The sequence below is a fragment of the Amia ocellicauda genome, chromosome 7 (assembly GCF_036373705.1).
Source record: "Amia ocellicauda isolate fAmiCal2 chromosome 7, fAmiCal2.hap1, whole genome shotgun sequence".
Taxonomy (NCBI): Eukaryota; Metazoa; Chordata; class Actinopteri; order Amiiformes; family Amiidae; genus Amia; species Amia ocellicauda.
Window position 1 is genome coordinate 32331314 of NC_089856.1, and position 14359 is coordinate 32345672.

General features: G+C 34.9%; 1 protein-coding gene across 2 annotated transcripts in view; it reads left to right on the top strand.

The window, feature by feature from the left end:
- Positions 1–3824: 3824 nt before the first annotated feature.
- The window catches only part of dis3l2 (DIS3 like 3'-5' exoribonuclease 2), a 111803-nt gene continuing 101268 nt past the window's right edge, over positions 3825–14359 (top strand). Inside the window, exons 1-4 of one of the 2 annotated variants that reach the window (XM_066709231.1) lie at positions 3825–3903; positions 4835–5628; positions 6160–6305; positions 6918–6971. In XM_066709231.1, the coding sequence (XP_066565328.1) occupies positions 4845–5628; positions 6160–6305; positions 6918–6971 (984 nt within the window). In that variant the 5' untranslated portion in view covers positions 3825–3903; positions 4835–4844. The remainder of the gene's footprint in view (positions 3904–4834; positions 5629–6159; positions 6306–6917; positions 6972–14359) is intronic. The other variant, XM_066709230.1, reaches the window with a different exon arrangement.

The following is a 14359-nucleotide window of genomic DNA, read 5'->3' on the forward strand; positions in this document are numbered from 1 at the left end:
AGCCCTCTGTGTTTATATGTGAAACATAGCTATAGGATTGAGGGACGGATGGATTCCAGAATAGGATTATTTTGCCAATAAATCTGGTACACTCTGACCGCACATGGACATCCCTGCACAATAACAATTTGAAGCACACATCCAAGTCCATGATCAAAAGGTAAAGAGAGTACAAAAGTAACATTATTGATTTGCCATCGCAATCTCCAATCCTCGATTCAGTTGAATGCCCCATTGAAGTGCATTCAGTTAGGGGTGTGAGCTGAAAAGAGTGGTCCACACACACAGGTCAACCACCTGGAAGAGCTGGAGAGATGTTTTGCATGGAAGAGTATTTGAATATCCCACGTGAGAAGCTGATGAACCTATTATAGACTACAAAACGTGCCTCCTCAGTGTAATCAAAGCCGAAGGAGGACCTGCAAAATATTGACTGCTGATTGGTGTGAATACAAGTGAAATTTGTGTATTACGAAATATATGTCACTATTTTAGACAGATATGCTGTTGATATATCGAATATTGATGGTTATATAATTTTCTTTTTGATTTGTATTGAACAATAAGTGTACACCTGCATTTTCTTGCTAAATCAACCTTTAGTTAAATTTAATCAAGAATTTGAATACATATTCATCACAATAAATACAACTGATATGCAAATTATTGTTAGAAAATTATCAAGATGTGAAATTGCTTTTGTATATCTATTAGTTACATATAATTCTATTCAGAATTGAGATCAGTTACAATGATGACCTGCATTTGTATTCTTTATTCTTTATTTACTTAAATATGCATTATTAAGAGAGAAAATGCCAGGAAGAAATTCAAACCTAATAAATTACATTGTTTTGGACATTTAAAGGAAACATCTATTGTATAGATTTTTTTTAAATAAATAATTCATGATCTAGATCAGAGAGACTGCAATCTGTTTTTAATTTAATTGTGGCCAGAGTTGGGTTCTTTAGTAATAACTTTAACAGTACATGTGACAAATTACTAACATTCTCTATTAAGTTGTACCATTTCCACTGCTAATGTCTTTAACATACAGCTGCAGATTGAAACCTGAAATAAATAATATTATAGGCAAGCTGATGGATTTATGTAATGGTCTGACCTTAAAGAACATATTCAAATGATAAGCAGTGACATTATTATCTTACTAAATAATAGAAGCCTTTTTAATATCTGTCGTGATATTAAAATATCACAACATTAACACACATATCTTTGTGTTGTTTTAATCCCCAAATGGGTTGAAAATAAATCTTCCACATTCAATTTTCAATCTTTTCTGAGACTATAAAACATGTTGTAAGGTTTATGGGTTGTATAAGTTCATATGACAACAAAACAGAATGAAACATAGAATTAAAACGGTTTGTGAAAGATTATAAGGAAGCTACAAAAAAAGGTTTGATATATCTTTAGTTTACACAAAAATATGGTGTAGACACTTTCTCTCTTTGATTATCTCATTACACATCCACGTTCCTCTTCTTTGAAAATCTGGACTTGTTTTTGTGAGATTTAAATTTCCCCAAAGGTAAAATAATAAGGTTTGCAATCGCAGGAGGTTTGTCCTGGAGCAAACAAAAACCTCCAGCTCAACGGCAAATACTGATTACATTAACCCACATATGTATGAATCAGCCAGATTAGCTTTACCAGTTGCTGTAAAGTTATAATGCATACAGGGTGTCTAAAGCCGAGTTTCATAAAATAGAAATTAACAGTGTCACTGAAAGCAGTGAGATACCAATTTAAAATTAGGAAGACATCATGTAATGTAAAACCTTTTTTTTCAGTGAAGTCTCACTTGGTCAAAGAACCAATAAAAATGTTTGCTGTAATGTCTGAAAAAGTGCTACTTTTATAAAGTGATGTAATAGCTCACATCTTCCTAAACTACAATTCCATAACCACAGATGGCATTGTTAATTAATTTCACTCCTAAGACAACAGCGGCTAAATGGAATTAAAGGGTTAATCATTACATTTCCCATTCATAAAAATACTTTATTGCCACAGAACTTATTTCATATGGATTTGAGTTCCAGTCTTTAGAGATGAAAAGTTATTGCATGGCATCACTGTACAAGCTATCCAGTATTAAAACATATTTATACTGCATAAAAGGACAATAAACTGGATTTATTAAGATTTAAGGCAAACAGCAGCTCTATGTGAACACTGGGAAATGGGAAAACTAAATTCACCAGAAATGTTTTAGTTTTAAATGTATTTTATTTGCCAATTACTAAGCTTGTTTTTCAGAAAGCAGTTTTGTTCCTTCACTAAAATGATTTGCGTGTATATGCTATGAAATGTGCTGGATAAACCAGGCCTCTTAGTTTATGTTTCTTGCTCGAGTCATCAGTATATGCATTTTGACATGTTTGTATGGTGTTACATAGAAATGATTAAATAAATCAACAGTTTCATACCACTACACTTTTTTTTTAACATATGCTTGCAATTGCAATAAACTGAACATTATACATACTTTGTATCAGCCAATATTATTTTCATGTCTTGTTTATGATTAAATAAAATAAATAAATGACAACAAATATAAGGTGTGCCAATTAATTGCAGACACTTCCAAATTCCCAAATGAGGTATATATGAACACACATTTTATTAAATCAACCATTATAAAGCCATAAAGGAAATATGGATTGTGACTCACATAATTTTGTTTGAACTGTGCAATTATGTTTCCGTGGGCTATAAAAAATGTAATATGTATAACCAGCAGCCTATTTCACAGTAACAATTTGAAGCAGGATTAATCACAACATATTGATTAATTTGTAAACAAGAACAGACTGCAATGATTGATAGAGAAGAAAAAAACATAAAAAGACTGAATTAGTATAAGCACTGCATACCACCCACTCCTGCACACCTCCTCAGTGTCTCTCTGAACTCCCTGGAAGATTACATGTAAAGCTTTTTGTGACTATCAGCTATTCCAGAAAAAGGAAACCATGCCATAGCTTTTAAAAAAAATAATGGACAAATAATGCATGACATTATTAAAGGACAGAATTATACAAAGAAAAAATGTTTAAAAAGAAATATAAACAACAAACCAACCCAACCAAAACAAAACAAAACAAACCAAAATGCTTTTCTTACCCAACCCCCAAAAAAGAAGCACAATTAATTGTAACCATGTTGTCTTCGAAGGGAAATACTAGTCACACTCTGATCTGAATCCAGTGATTCACCCAAAACTGCTATTGTCAAGTTATGTATAGGTATATTTCTTTCAGTAGTAACCTGCCAATAGATATCCAAACTTTAAATTATTATTGTTAATAATACAAATGTATAATATAATACACCCAACATCCTGACAATTTCATTCTTTATCAATTATTTTGTTTGAAGTTATGTAACACAGATGTATTTATGTGTGTGTATGTTTATATATTATTGGATAACTTTGGGTATTTGCAATTGTAACAGTTGCAGAAAATGACATTTTAAAGATATGTTACTCTTTATCATTTAAGGAACTAAAAAAAAAAAAAAAAAGAGTAATTTCTACACGGGAAGGTAAACACAAAAAAAGACTGTTCTTATTCCTACATTAAATCAATCATGTTATAGAGTAGGATTGAAACGGATCACGTCCAGCTATAGTCATCCTAATGTGCTTTTGTATGTATTTATGCATGTTTGTTTGTTTTTTGTTCTTGCATTAAGTTGTAGTGTAACAAAAGATGCTGCTTTCTTTTCATTTAGAAATGCCATGTGCAAGCCTGCTCCCAGAAACCATTGCGGTTCAATTAAATGAACTGTGACCCGGAACCAAAATTTGTTGTTCAACTTATATTGCAGACTGTAGTCAGTGCTAGTATACTGTTGAAAACACCGCATCGGGTAAGTATAAACACATGTACGCATATCTTTATGTCCTTTATTGCATCGGACAGCTGATGTATCGAGCATTTTCTTTTAAACGCTGCAGTGTCTGGCTTTGGTTCAGGCACCACACTTGAGTGCTTGTTCATTTCTTACCGGTACAAAGTAGCTGGTTTGTGTTACATTTCATATTATTACACGGTTAGCTAAAGCATACATTTTAGACTCGATATATGATTTTGATGTATTGTTTCAGATTGTCCTGTATTAAAGTGAATAGATATTGCGTGTGGGGAAACAAAAGACACCGTTGTGTGTTTGAATGTGCATGTGATCTATCTATCTATCTATCTAGGTAGGTAGTTTAGATAATAAAGCCCTAGTCGTTTATTTTTAAGTCATCAAGCAAACTGACACGTTTTATGTTGGAAAAAAATGAGATGCATTGCATTCTTAACATATATCATGAGAATAAAGCTGTTAAGTCTTTTGTTTTTTTAAGTAATCTTACTTAAACCCAGTTTCACAAAGCAATTTGTATAGAAAGCCAAGAACTTTATCGCCTCCCAATAAGTCGACCATCTGTTCAGTATAATTTAAGTTAGTTTGAAATTGTAATGCCCAGCAGTTGTAATTTGTTAAATTGAATTATCTAGAAATTCGAATCAGCCGTATTATTCATAACTGAACAAATAAACTCTTCCAGAATCTTAATATACAACATTCTGTTCTTACAATACAAATAACCATTTTAAGTGTTATTGCCAGTAACGACACTCTGTTATGTATGTTTAAAAAACAAACAAACAAACATAAAAAAAAACTGTCATTAACAATATTCAATTTAATGGTAGATATGCCTTTATACGCTTGGTGTGTAAGTGTTGAAGACTATGGAGGTGGAAGAACAACACCTTAATTAATTATATTATTTTATGCCCTGTTGAAGCAGAAACATCATGCAACATCATAGGCAGGGCAGAGGGATTAACCAGTCTGGAGAGGGCAGGCGAGTGCAGAATGCCCCCCAGAAAGATGCCTATTCCAGGCTCCTTAATCAGCATCACAGCAGCAAGTTTCGCTCTTTCCTGAACCAGTTTGCACAGCAACAGCAGCTGGAAATGGATGAGAACGGGGGAAATCTGGCTGGTGATACCAGTCTGGAGAGGCAGGATACTCCTCCAAGGAAGAGGGAAGATGACATGAAAGGAGGCCTCTGCACGAATGGATATTCACCTTCCGCCACTAAGGGAGCTGAAGCGGAGAGCTGTCTGTCCTTATACATGGAGAAGCTGAGCGAGCGCGGAGACTCTGTGGAGACCTTGAAGGTCGCGCAAGGGATGGCAGCTCGGCAGCGCCATGGCAAAAGGAGGGACACCAACACCAGCCAGGATGGAGACGTTGAGTCTGGTGGTGAGGGGACCTTGAGACAGGTGAACTCCAACCAGCAGAAGCATCATCACAGCGATATTCTGTCTTCAGTGCCCTGCACGGCAGTTCTTGTGGGAGGCTTGGACAAGGATATGCTCCTGAGCTCAAGACAAGAGTTTTCTGCTGCAGTGCACAGCAGTAGCCCTGGCTCTGGGCTTGAACAGCAGCAGGACAAGAAAAAGAAATCAAAGAAGAAAAATGTGACCAAAGGCAATGCAGGTGGCAACCAAGAGGGATCGGGATTCAAAGATTGCGATGGGACAACTGTCAAAAAAGGACACATTGATATGGGAACTATTGGGCAGTCCCCAGGTAAGCCAGGAGTAATATAAATCACATCTGTCTTCTAGTACAATTCAAACTTTCCATTTATGAACAGAGCTTTGAAGGAACTTTAAAAAAATCTACAGAACTTAAAATTTGGCAATGATAATATGCATCCATGTTTTCTGCATACTAGTTCATCTTTCAAATTGCTGTCAAATGCTTGTTCTACATCCCAAATTGAAAACCATTTTCATATACCAGTATTTCTAAACTAACACATCTGAATGTCAGTCAAAATAAAGTAGACAATGCAGTTCTTTATTCAAAGTCAGGGAATTGGCACCGAAATCATTATAACTACTGCAGTGGCTCATGCTTCTGTTAATATAGGATTAATATTTGTTTATATTAAAAATCCTGTCATTCTTAGCGTCCTCTTAACCTGATATTTATCAATCTACTTCTGTACTTCCTTTGTATATCGGTTAACTTTACATTCCTTATTTTGTATTTCAAATGCTGTCTCCAAGTCGGCCCGTTTGAGCTAAGGTTTAGTGTTTTATTTTGTACTTTCAGGCACAATGTGTAGTCCAAATATGACTCCCTCTGATAAAGGTAAAAATAAGCACAAACCAGGCAGAGGCAAGAAGAAACAAGTGTTTGAAACCTACATGGATGCACAGGATGTTTCTGCAGGGTTAAAGAGACAAGAACTCATTCAGGTAAAATAAATCTAATCTGTTTGGTGTATGTATGTATATATATATATATATTTGTTTGTTTGTTTGCAGATGTCCTTACCTTAATATTTCCTCCAAGAAATGGTTGCTCAAAATGTCTTCTGTGTTGTTACAATTTACCCAAGTCTTATACTAGCATAGTTCCAATTTGTTAGTTATTTTTTGAGTACACACAGATCTTGACTTTGAAGTGACTGGAAGTGAGTTGAGGCAGGTGCATATCATTGTACAGTTCTGCACTGTGACTTTGAAATAGCCTTAACACAGGATTATTTAAACTGCAATTGATTTACAGAGACTAATATTTCAGTAGTTTCAACAAAACTTTTCCCCTGGGCTATAATATTGAAAGTATTTTCATTTAACTGTTGTAAACATCATGAATGGAAACTTTACTGCACATTAGCATTGATCTTGGAATTATTTACATAAGGTAACAGTTTATAGTCCACAAGGAGTGCCTTTGAATACAAACAGGAAACTCAAGATGAACAAGTAATGTAATCTATATGAATATATGTATGATACCATATGTTTTCCTTCATACTGTATTTTTGTGAATTATATTTTACATTAAACTTTGTCCTTTTGTAGGGCTCCTTAAGAATCAACCCTAAAAAGTACCATGAAGCCTTCATTCCTTCTCCTGTAAGTATTTCACTCATTTTCTCTTACACTGTTTTATATACCTTTTACTTTTAAAGCAATGTAACACTTATATTTTGAGGTAAGATCCCCATCTCCCACATCACATTTAATGTAAAACTTCAATAATTGAAAATACAAGTCATCACAAGTTCCATGGGTTTATTAAATCCCTCGATTACTGTAAGTACACAGACAGATGATATTGCTAACGTAGGCTAATTGCAGAAGGTCTCAGAAGGGAATACCTCATAGTTTTATTGACTCTTGTAGGCTTGCAAGAAAGTGAGAGAACTGCCTGAGGACCTTTCATGTTTCCATTTAACGGAAAGAAAATATATCACAGTAAAGCATAACACTGTAACGCATGTTAATTGGGACACTGTCCTGAAATAGCAGCACAGGGGCCAGAACTGTTACTAGCCAAATGAAAAGTTTGACAAGTTACACATTGGTCAGGTAATGTTTAATTCTAGCAGGGTTCTCTTGTTATGTTTCTGAAAAAAAGGAAACAGCCCTGTTTATAACATCTGCCTCAAGTTTAGCAAAAGGTTTCTGACGTCAAACTGAGGTAAGTTGGGGTTCAGTTTGTTAAAGTTCTGGTCTGGCCTATGCAGTCAAGCATTTGCATTAATTAATTTATGGCATGTAGAATGTGCAGATGTTTTACTGCAAGAATGTCCTGTGCGTTTCATGAAGAAAAAGGGGAAAAAGAACCCTGACAAGCCAAAATATCCAAGGAGTCGGCTATTAAAATGTGGTCTGTCTCTACTTGCAAGTGTTTGCTTTCACGTTTTCTGACATCACCACTGTTTACTTCTGTTTTTCTGACTTCCTTCACCCACGCATCACACAGTCACACACTGTCACCTCATTTACCTTAGGCAGAGCATGTGGATAAGTGTCAAACAGAGGTCAAAGTTAGATTATATCATATATTTACAAAATATACAGTTTATTAATTTTCTAATGGGAGGAATTCGGCTCACATTAGTATCTGAGGTGTTCAAGAGCTAGCATGGGAGCACAAGGTAGCCCTGCATCCTATTTAATCCATTTAAACGCAAATCTTAGATGTTTCAATGGATATTAAAATTGGCTGTATACATTCTACATTAATATAGTGGTGGGAATATTCTGTTGGTGCAATTACTTGAGCATTGATAGCTTGGTTATTGCAGCACACCCAACTTGCACTGATAACCTTGCTGCTCTGCATAAAGGATGAAATAAGTTAGATTTATGAGAAATATTGGGTTTCTTTTTCTCTGTTCTTCGTGGTGTTTTAGTGGAATATGCCAGCTGCAATGTTTGGAATACCAGTAGAATGATAGTGGCTTTTAAATTTGTCTGTTTTTAGTTTGGTTTTGCTACAAGCTATTGCAGCAATGGACAGTTCCCAAACAATGCACTTAAACTGTGCTTTTTAAAAAGTGGTTTAAAAAAAGGTATGTTTTCAGAAACTGTAACAAAAACACATTGGCAGACATTGGGAGTTGAAACATAATTTCACACTAATGAGCTATTTTTGTTCATCTTAGGTTGAGGACTATATACTACTACAAAACTGGCACTCTTTAAGACTGACACTGTGAAACAGTAAAATCAATAATACTAATAAAGAAATATTGCCTGGTTGTTTTAAATGTCTCTAAAAAAAGCCTCCCTCAATAGACTGATAGATAGACTGTAGATAACCTAACAGATATTACTTCAAATATATGTTTGGTAATTACTTGGAACCCTTGATTACAGTGACTACATTTGGTCCTATTACTTATGATTTATTGTTTCACCTGTAATAATGTTTAAGGGAGGTTATCTAATCTTTTGTTAAATTCTGTATATAAGAACTAAACAATGTGCTGGGAATATCATTAACCTGGTGGTATCTTGGCTATAATTTCAGTACACTAATTGCACGTTATAAATATTAAAACCAATAGTCTTTATAAATGTCAGGGACTTCAATAAAAACCTCCTTCTTACATGTTCCTCAACTTATTTTTTAATTAAGTCAATTCAGGTGTCCAGTAAGATTGTTAATATGAATAGAGGAACGTTGTTTAGCAGTGTGTCATGTTTATTTCTTGGTAATTCATATTGGCCTTGTTGTGGCCTAAGCATTATATGAAATGCTTTTTCAGTATGTTTTCATTCAAATATGACTTCAATCCTGTTCCTGACATAACCAATCAGGGATTCCCATGACATGCCTATTTTGGTTACTGTGACCTTGAAGGCTGGGGAACGACAACTGATTATGATTGATGTACATTCCTATTCTTTATTAAAGGTCCTTTTGACCAGCTGCATAGTTAAGACAGAGATTGTCTTCTCTGAAATCTATCTATATTCCATATCTTTAAACACAGCCTGGTTAGAAGAAAATATGACCTTATCAACAATCAGAGTTGCGTTGACGTAGCAGACTTTTGTAATAAAGAATGAACACTAAAAATAGACTGGATAGGATCCTTGGATCACTTAGATATTAATGGACACCAAACGAGCACGATGGGTCGAATGGCCTCCTCTCGTTTGTAAACTTTCTTATGTTCTCTATGGCCCCAGCAGCTGAACTGTCATAGACAGGTGTTCAGAAGATTGCCCTAGTCTTTCTGTAACGTTGTGTGCAAGTAACCCTGTGATGCTCAAGTCATTTTGCAGACTGTATGTGAAAGAAAGAATTAGAGGAAGATTTTACTGCTGAGGGCCTGTTGCCTTAACCCCATTTTACAGTAGGAAGGACTGAAGCATCGGGAGGTTAACCGCAGCGCTGGGATCACCAGTTTAATAGTGGCTGACTTGGGACTCGGTTCAAACCCTGGATCTCTTGGCTGGGTCCACAGCTTCATCTGGAGTACCAGAGGCTTCCCATGGAAAAGTAGTTAAATTGGCCATGGCACTGATGAGGAACAAGTTTCCATCAGATTTATTCATTGAGATGCTAGGTTTTGTATTGTTCTTCCCGTGACTGATTTTTTCATAGGAAACATTAAGTGCTTTAAAAGAAAAAGTCAAAGATTTAATGAACTCAGGTCAAAGGAATAGTTTATGTCACCTGCATTTTCCCATAGTTTCACTTCTTCCTTGTTGTTTCTCCTCAGATTGTTAGTTGCCATGCTAACTTACTTTTCCAATTGAAAGACTTTGCCAGTCTTCTTTTACACAGCTTTGGAAGTTGATTGCTCCGGATGGTAAAGGGGAATCAAATTAGTGTGGCATTATGCAAGTCCAATAGTTCAAGTGTTATGCATTCAGGCATGTGCATCACTGATGTACTTTCCATAGTCATTTCCCCTCATTGAGCTTTGAGAAGGTTTTTTAGATGTAGTTAAAAATTCTGGAACAATCAGATTTGCCATGATAACTTACCAAAAAACAGACCGCGTTTACCGAGCAATCGCTTAGAAATGTAAAGCTTCTTTTTATTGCAACTAGAATCGGATTGTCTTACATTTGCTCTTTACTTATGGCCTGTGAGTCTCATGTAAATTGTTTTTTACGTATTATTCAAAGTAAATATATTTGCCTACATATTTACCTGTATTTTGTCTGTGCTTCAACCATAATATGGTCCTGCAATAACATTCAGATTGATTCAAAGAGATATTATATACAACAAAGCATACTGTTACCGAGGAAATATAGTGTTTTGGAAATGTTTCTGAAATAAACTATTGTTAAATTACCCTTTAGCCATCAGTATGCCTTTCAATTCATGTCTGTATTGTTTGCAGCTTTGCTTGTGGGATAGGAGTATCAAGGAATCATCTCTTATTCTTCTCATTGTACCCCAGTGGGATCTAACTGACTTGTTTTTGGATCCACTGCAAACTCGTATACTGAAGTAACTCTTGAAGTTCAAAATGTATTTTTCTGAAAATAGGGTTTGTATGTTCACTTCCAGACCACAAAACATGTATCGACATTAAAGGTAACATTAATCTGAGATCCAACACTTCAGTGTGGATGCAAATGTAAATCATACCAACAAAGTAGGGGTAATATAAACTCATTACTTTCTGTTCTGTCCTTGGTTACCTCTCAGCATGTCCAAACAATAAAACATTAGCTTAAATGTTATTTAACATTGAACAATACTTCAAGTTCTTTGAATGATGAAGACTCCCAAGGGCTTTAATATTCCACTGTGGTTTTTCCTGGCACAGCTTACATTGATCATATCAATCACTTGGCTTCTTAAATAGGCCTATATATCAAGGTTTTGTATTTGCCTTTTAAAGTTATGCATTATATATTTTTTGATGATTCACAAATGTATTTAACACTTTAAATACATGTACTTTCATGGCATTGTCTAAGTAAGGCATTTCATAAATCCTGTATCTTATTATGCAATATTATTTATACTGCATTGATGATTCTAGTTTATTAGGCGTTTACAAGTGTGGTCTGTTGCTGTAAGGACTTCCCTTAGCCACTTTGTTCTCTCTCTCTAAAACAGGGTTGGAACTAGTCTGTACAGTCTTTTGTAGATTCAACATAATTCAACTTGAAAAGTTAAATATACCAGCTTGTGTGGTGTTTTTGTAAACTGCAGCAGTATATACACAAGTATTTCATGCATGTTTTTTTTCTGACCAGGGAAAAAAAAACCCAGATGGGTGGCCTTGAGTAGAGAGTCCCAGTGACTTTTCCAAGACTGTAGTCCTGTTTGATGATAGAGCCTCAAATGTATTTTTCTTTTGTTTTTAATTGTTACACATTTGCATTTAAAGATTACTTGGTACTTTTCAGTCATACAAAGAACGGGATGTGGAAAAACAGTTAAAAGTGACATTTTATGTGAATTTACATATACTTTGTTTGCAAGGAAGGTGTTCAAAAGTACGTTATTACAACCTTGACTTACCAGTGAAAAGCAATACTATTATTATTCTACTTTTGTCAGATTCCATGAGGGATAGGGTTAAAAAGAAAGGATTCATTAACCTTATTGCTTGTAACATTTAATTACATAGTTTAATGCAATTATGAGTCAAAGTAAACTAATGTGCTGGAATTTTGAAAAAGAATGCGCATTTCACAAATGTACTTTGTGCCAGGTGCCTTTGATCTTTTTCCTTTATGTGCTGAGATAGAATGTTTAAATTATGAAATACACCAAAGTAGAAATTGCTCTGTGTTATTACAAAATGTACTTTAAATGCTATTCATGCTTCTCTCAAAGTTTGTATAGAGGTAAAGCAGATAAGGTAAAAAGGGAGAATGTACAGTGTAAAAAATGTCTGTGTTTTTCCTCCATCTCACCACACCCTGAAGAAGTTTGTTTTTGGAGTTAGGGGAAGGTGGGCTGGGCGATCCATCGGGTTTTTGCGATATACACGATGTATTATTTTGGGCGAAATTGAAAATGCTTATCGCGATTACGGATTTTATATATCCCATAGCAACATAACACAAGTAATATTACACTTGTGCTGTAATGTGTTGCATTCTGCATATATTTACCATGACAGCTTGCATGTGGTATTTGTGCATTTTTAATATTTAAAGAAAGACTTGTTGATTGAATGTCTTTGGTCTTATTTTGTAGCTTGATTGGAGAAAAACAATAAATATCGAGATGTATATCGTGTACCGCCCAAACTTATTATTATTATTTTTAACTCATATCGCCCAGCCCAAGGGGAAGTTCAACAAACTTAACATCGTTTTGCCTTCAATGTACCTAAACATTAGTTCATTTAATTATAAGAAAATAAGAATCTTGACCTTTCCATACAAAAGAGTCCCCTATGCAGAGTTTAAAATTTGTTGCACATTAACAGGGTTGAGATGTGAGATAAAAACGGTTTATGGAAATATGACAATTTAATCATTCAAAATAACAGTTGTGCACAATCTTCCTCTGCTCTTCAGTTATGTAGGCTAATTGCTGTAGGCTTTTCCATCCTTGTTTTTGTTATTGTTGCATTTAAATTTTTCATAAAATTCATGTCACCATCAGGAATTGATCGTTGCATTTAGAAAGTGTGTCTTTTTCATTAACGGGCTGTGGAATTAATCTTGGATGACTTCATGTGGTTTGATAAATCATTTATTTTTTATTTTCATATATTCCATGAGTCAGAAGTAGCATTCGTTCTACCATAACTTGCACTGTCCATCACTCCGGGCTTGATAACCACAATTTAAAGAAATAAAAAACATTGGCTTTCAAGGGTGCCTTTTTTGGGGTTTGCCAAAGATATAAATACTTGACTAACGGAAGGGAAACCTCTCAGTGACCTGGTGAGCGGGCAGCAATAAACTCTGGGTCCCCAGTTTACAAGGCATGGGACAGCCATCACATAGGGAGGGGCTTTTCAAACGGTTGCCATCATTTGTCATTACATTAGCTGCCGACTGCTGGCCTGAGAAGCTGCTATTGATTTTTAAAACCCTGTTACTGGGATTATGAGAGTTCAATACAGTTAATTTCATGCAAAATCAGGCTCTGAAATCACTAAAGGCACCAATAACCACCAGACACTAATCTCTCTCTTGTCATAAGGTCCTAACTTCAGGACACTTACACCACTAATATTATAGTATTAGTCTGTTGCGTGCTTTCTCCTTTTTTTCTTGTAATGAATGTATTACACTAAGGTTTTATGAAGGACTGACCCCATGAAATCCCTGATTTGCCCCCTTGGCTATAATTTCATGTATCAGTGGATATTGTGGTATATCAACAGAAACTCACCAATATAATAGATTTTTGGTTGCTTTCTTAATAGCGGTGAACCACTCTACCAGGCACCCTAAAGAAATGTATTTGGAAGAATACTTTTTTACGGATTCATTTTAGTATTTTGTACTCGTATAATTGTTATACTATGCTCTTTAGAGCAGCATTAGCAAAGATAATGCTTTTACTTTTTATTTTTAAATCCAAAACTTCATTTCAGTCTAGACTTTTATGAATTTTATGAATGATTTATGAAATTGCACAGACATGCATTTCTTGAGTTATTTCAGACTCAAAATTATAAACTTTCAGCAGTGTAATTATTTGGCATAGTTCAACAATGCCATTAATTAAATTTGAGATACCAGAATTCCTTTTCAACCCAGCAAACCTCAATGAGCCCGCTGTGATTTCCTTCAGGGTGCTGGAGAAGAAGCATTTACAGTCACTTTAGAGACTTTATGCTTCTAAATTACAAGTACTCTGTTTTTAAATTCAGTAAGCATTGATTGTAACAAATAAACACAGATATATGTATCTGTAAATACATTAGTTGTCAATGCAGGGATTTAAATTGTCACTAAATAAGCATTACTATTTCTGTACTAGAGAAACTGTTAGTCAATTAGTAACCCTAGACAGAGGTGGAAAGTTTAACAACTTGTATTTGGCTTTTTTGTATCCAATTAAA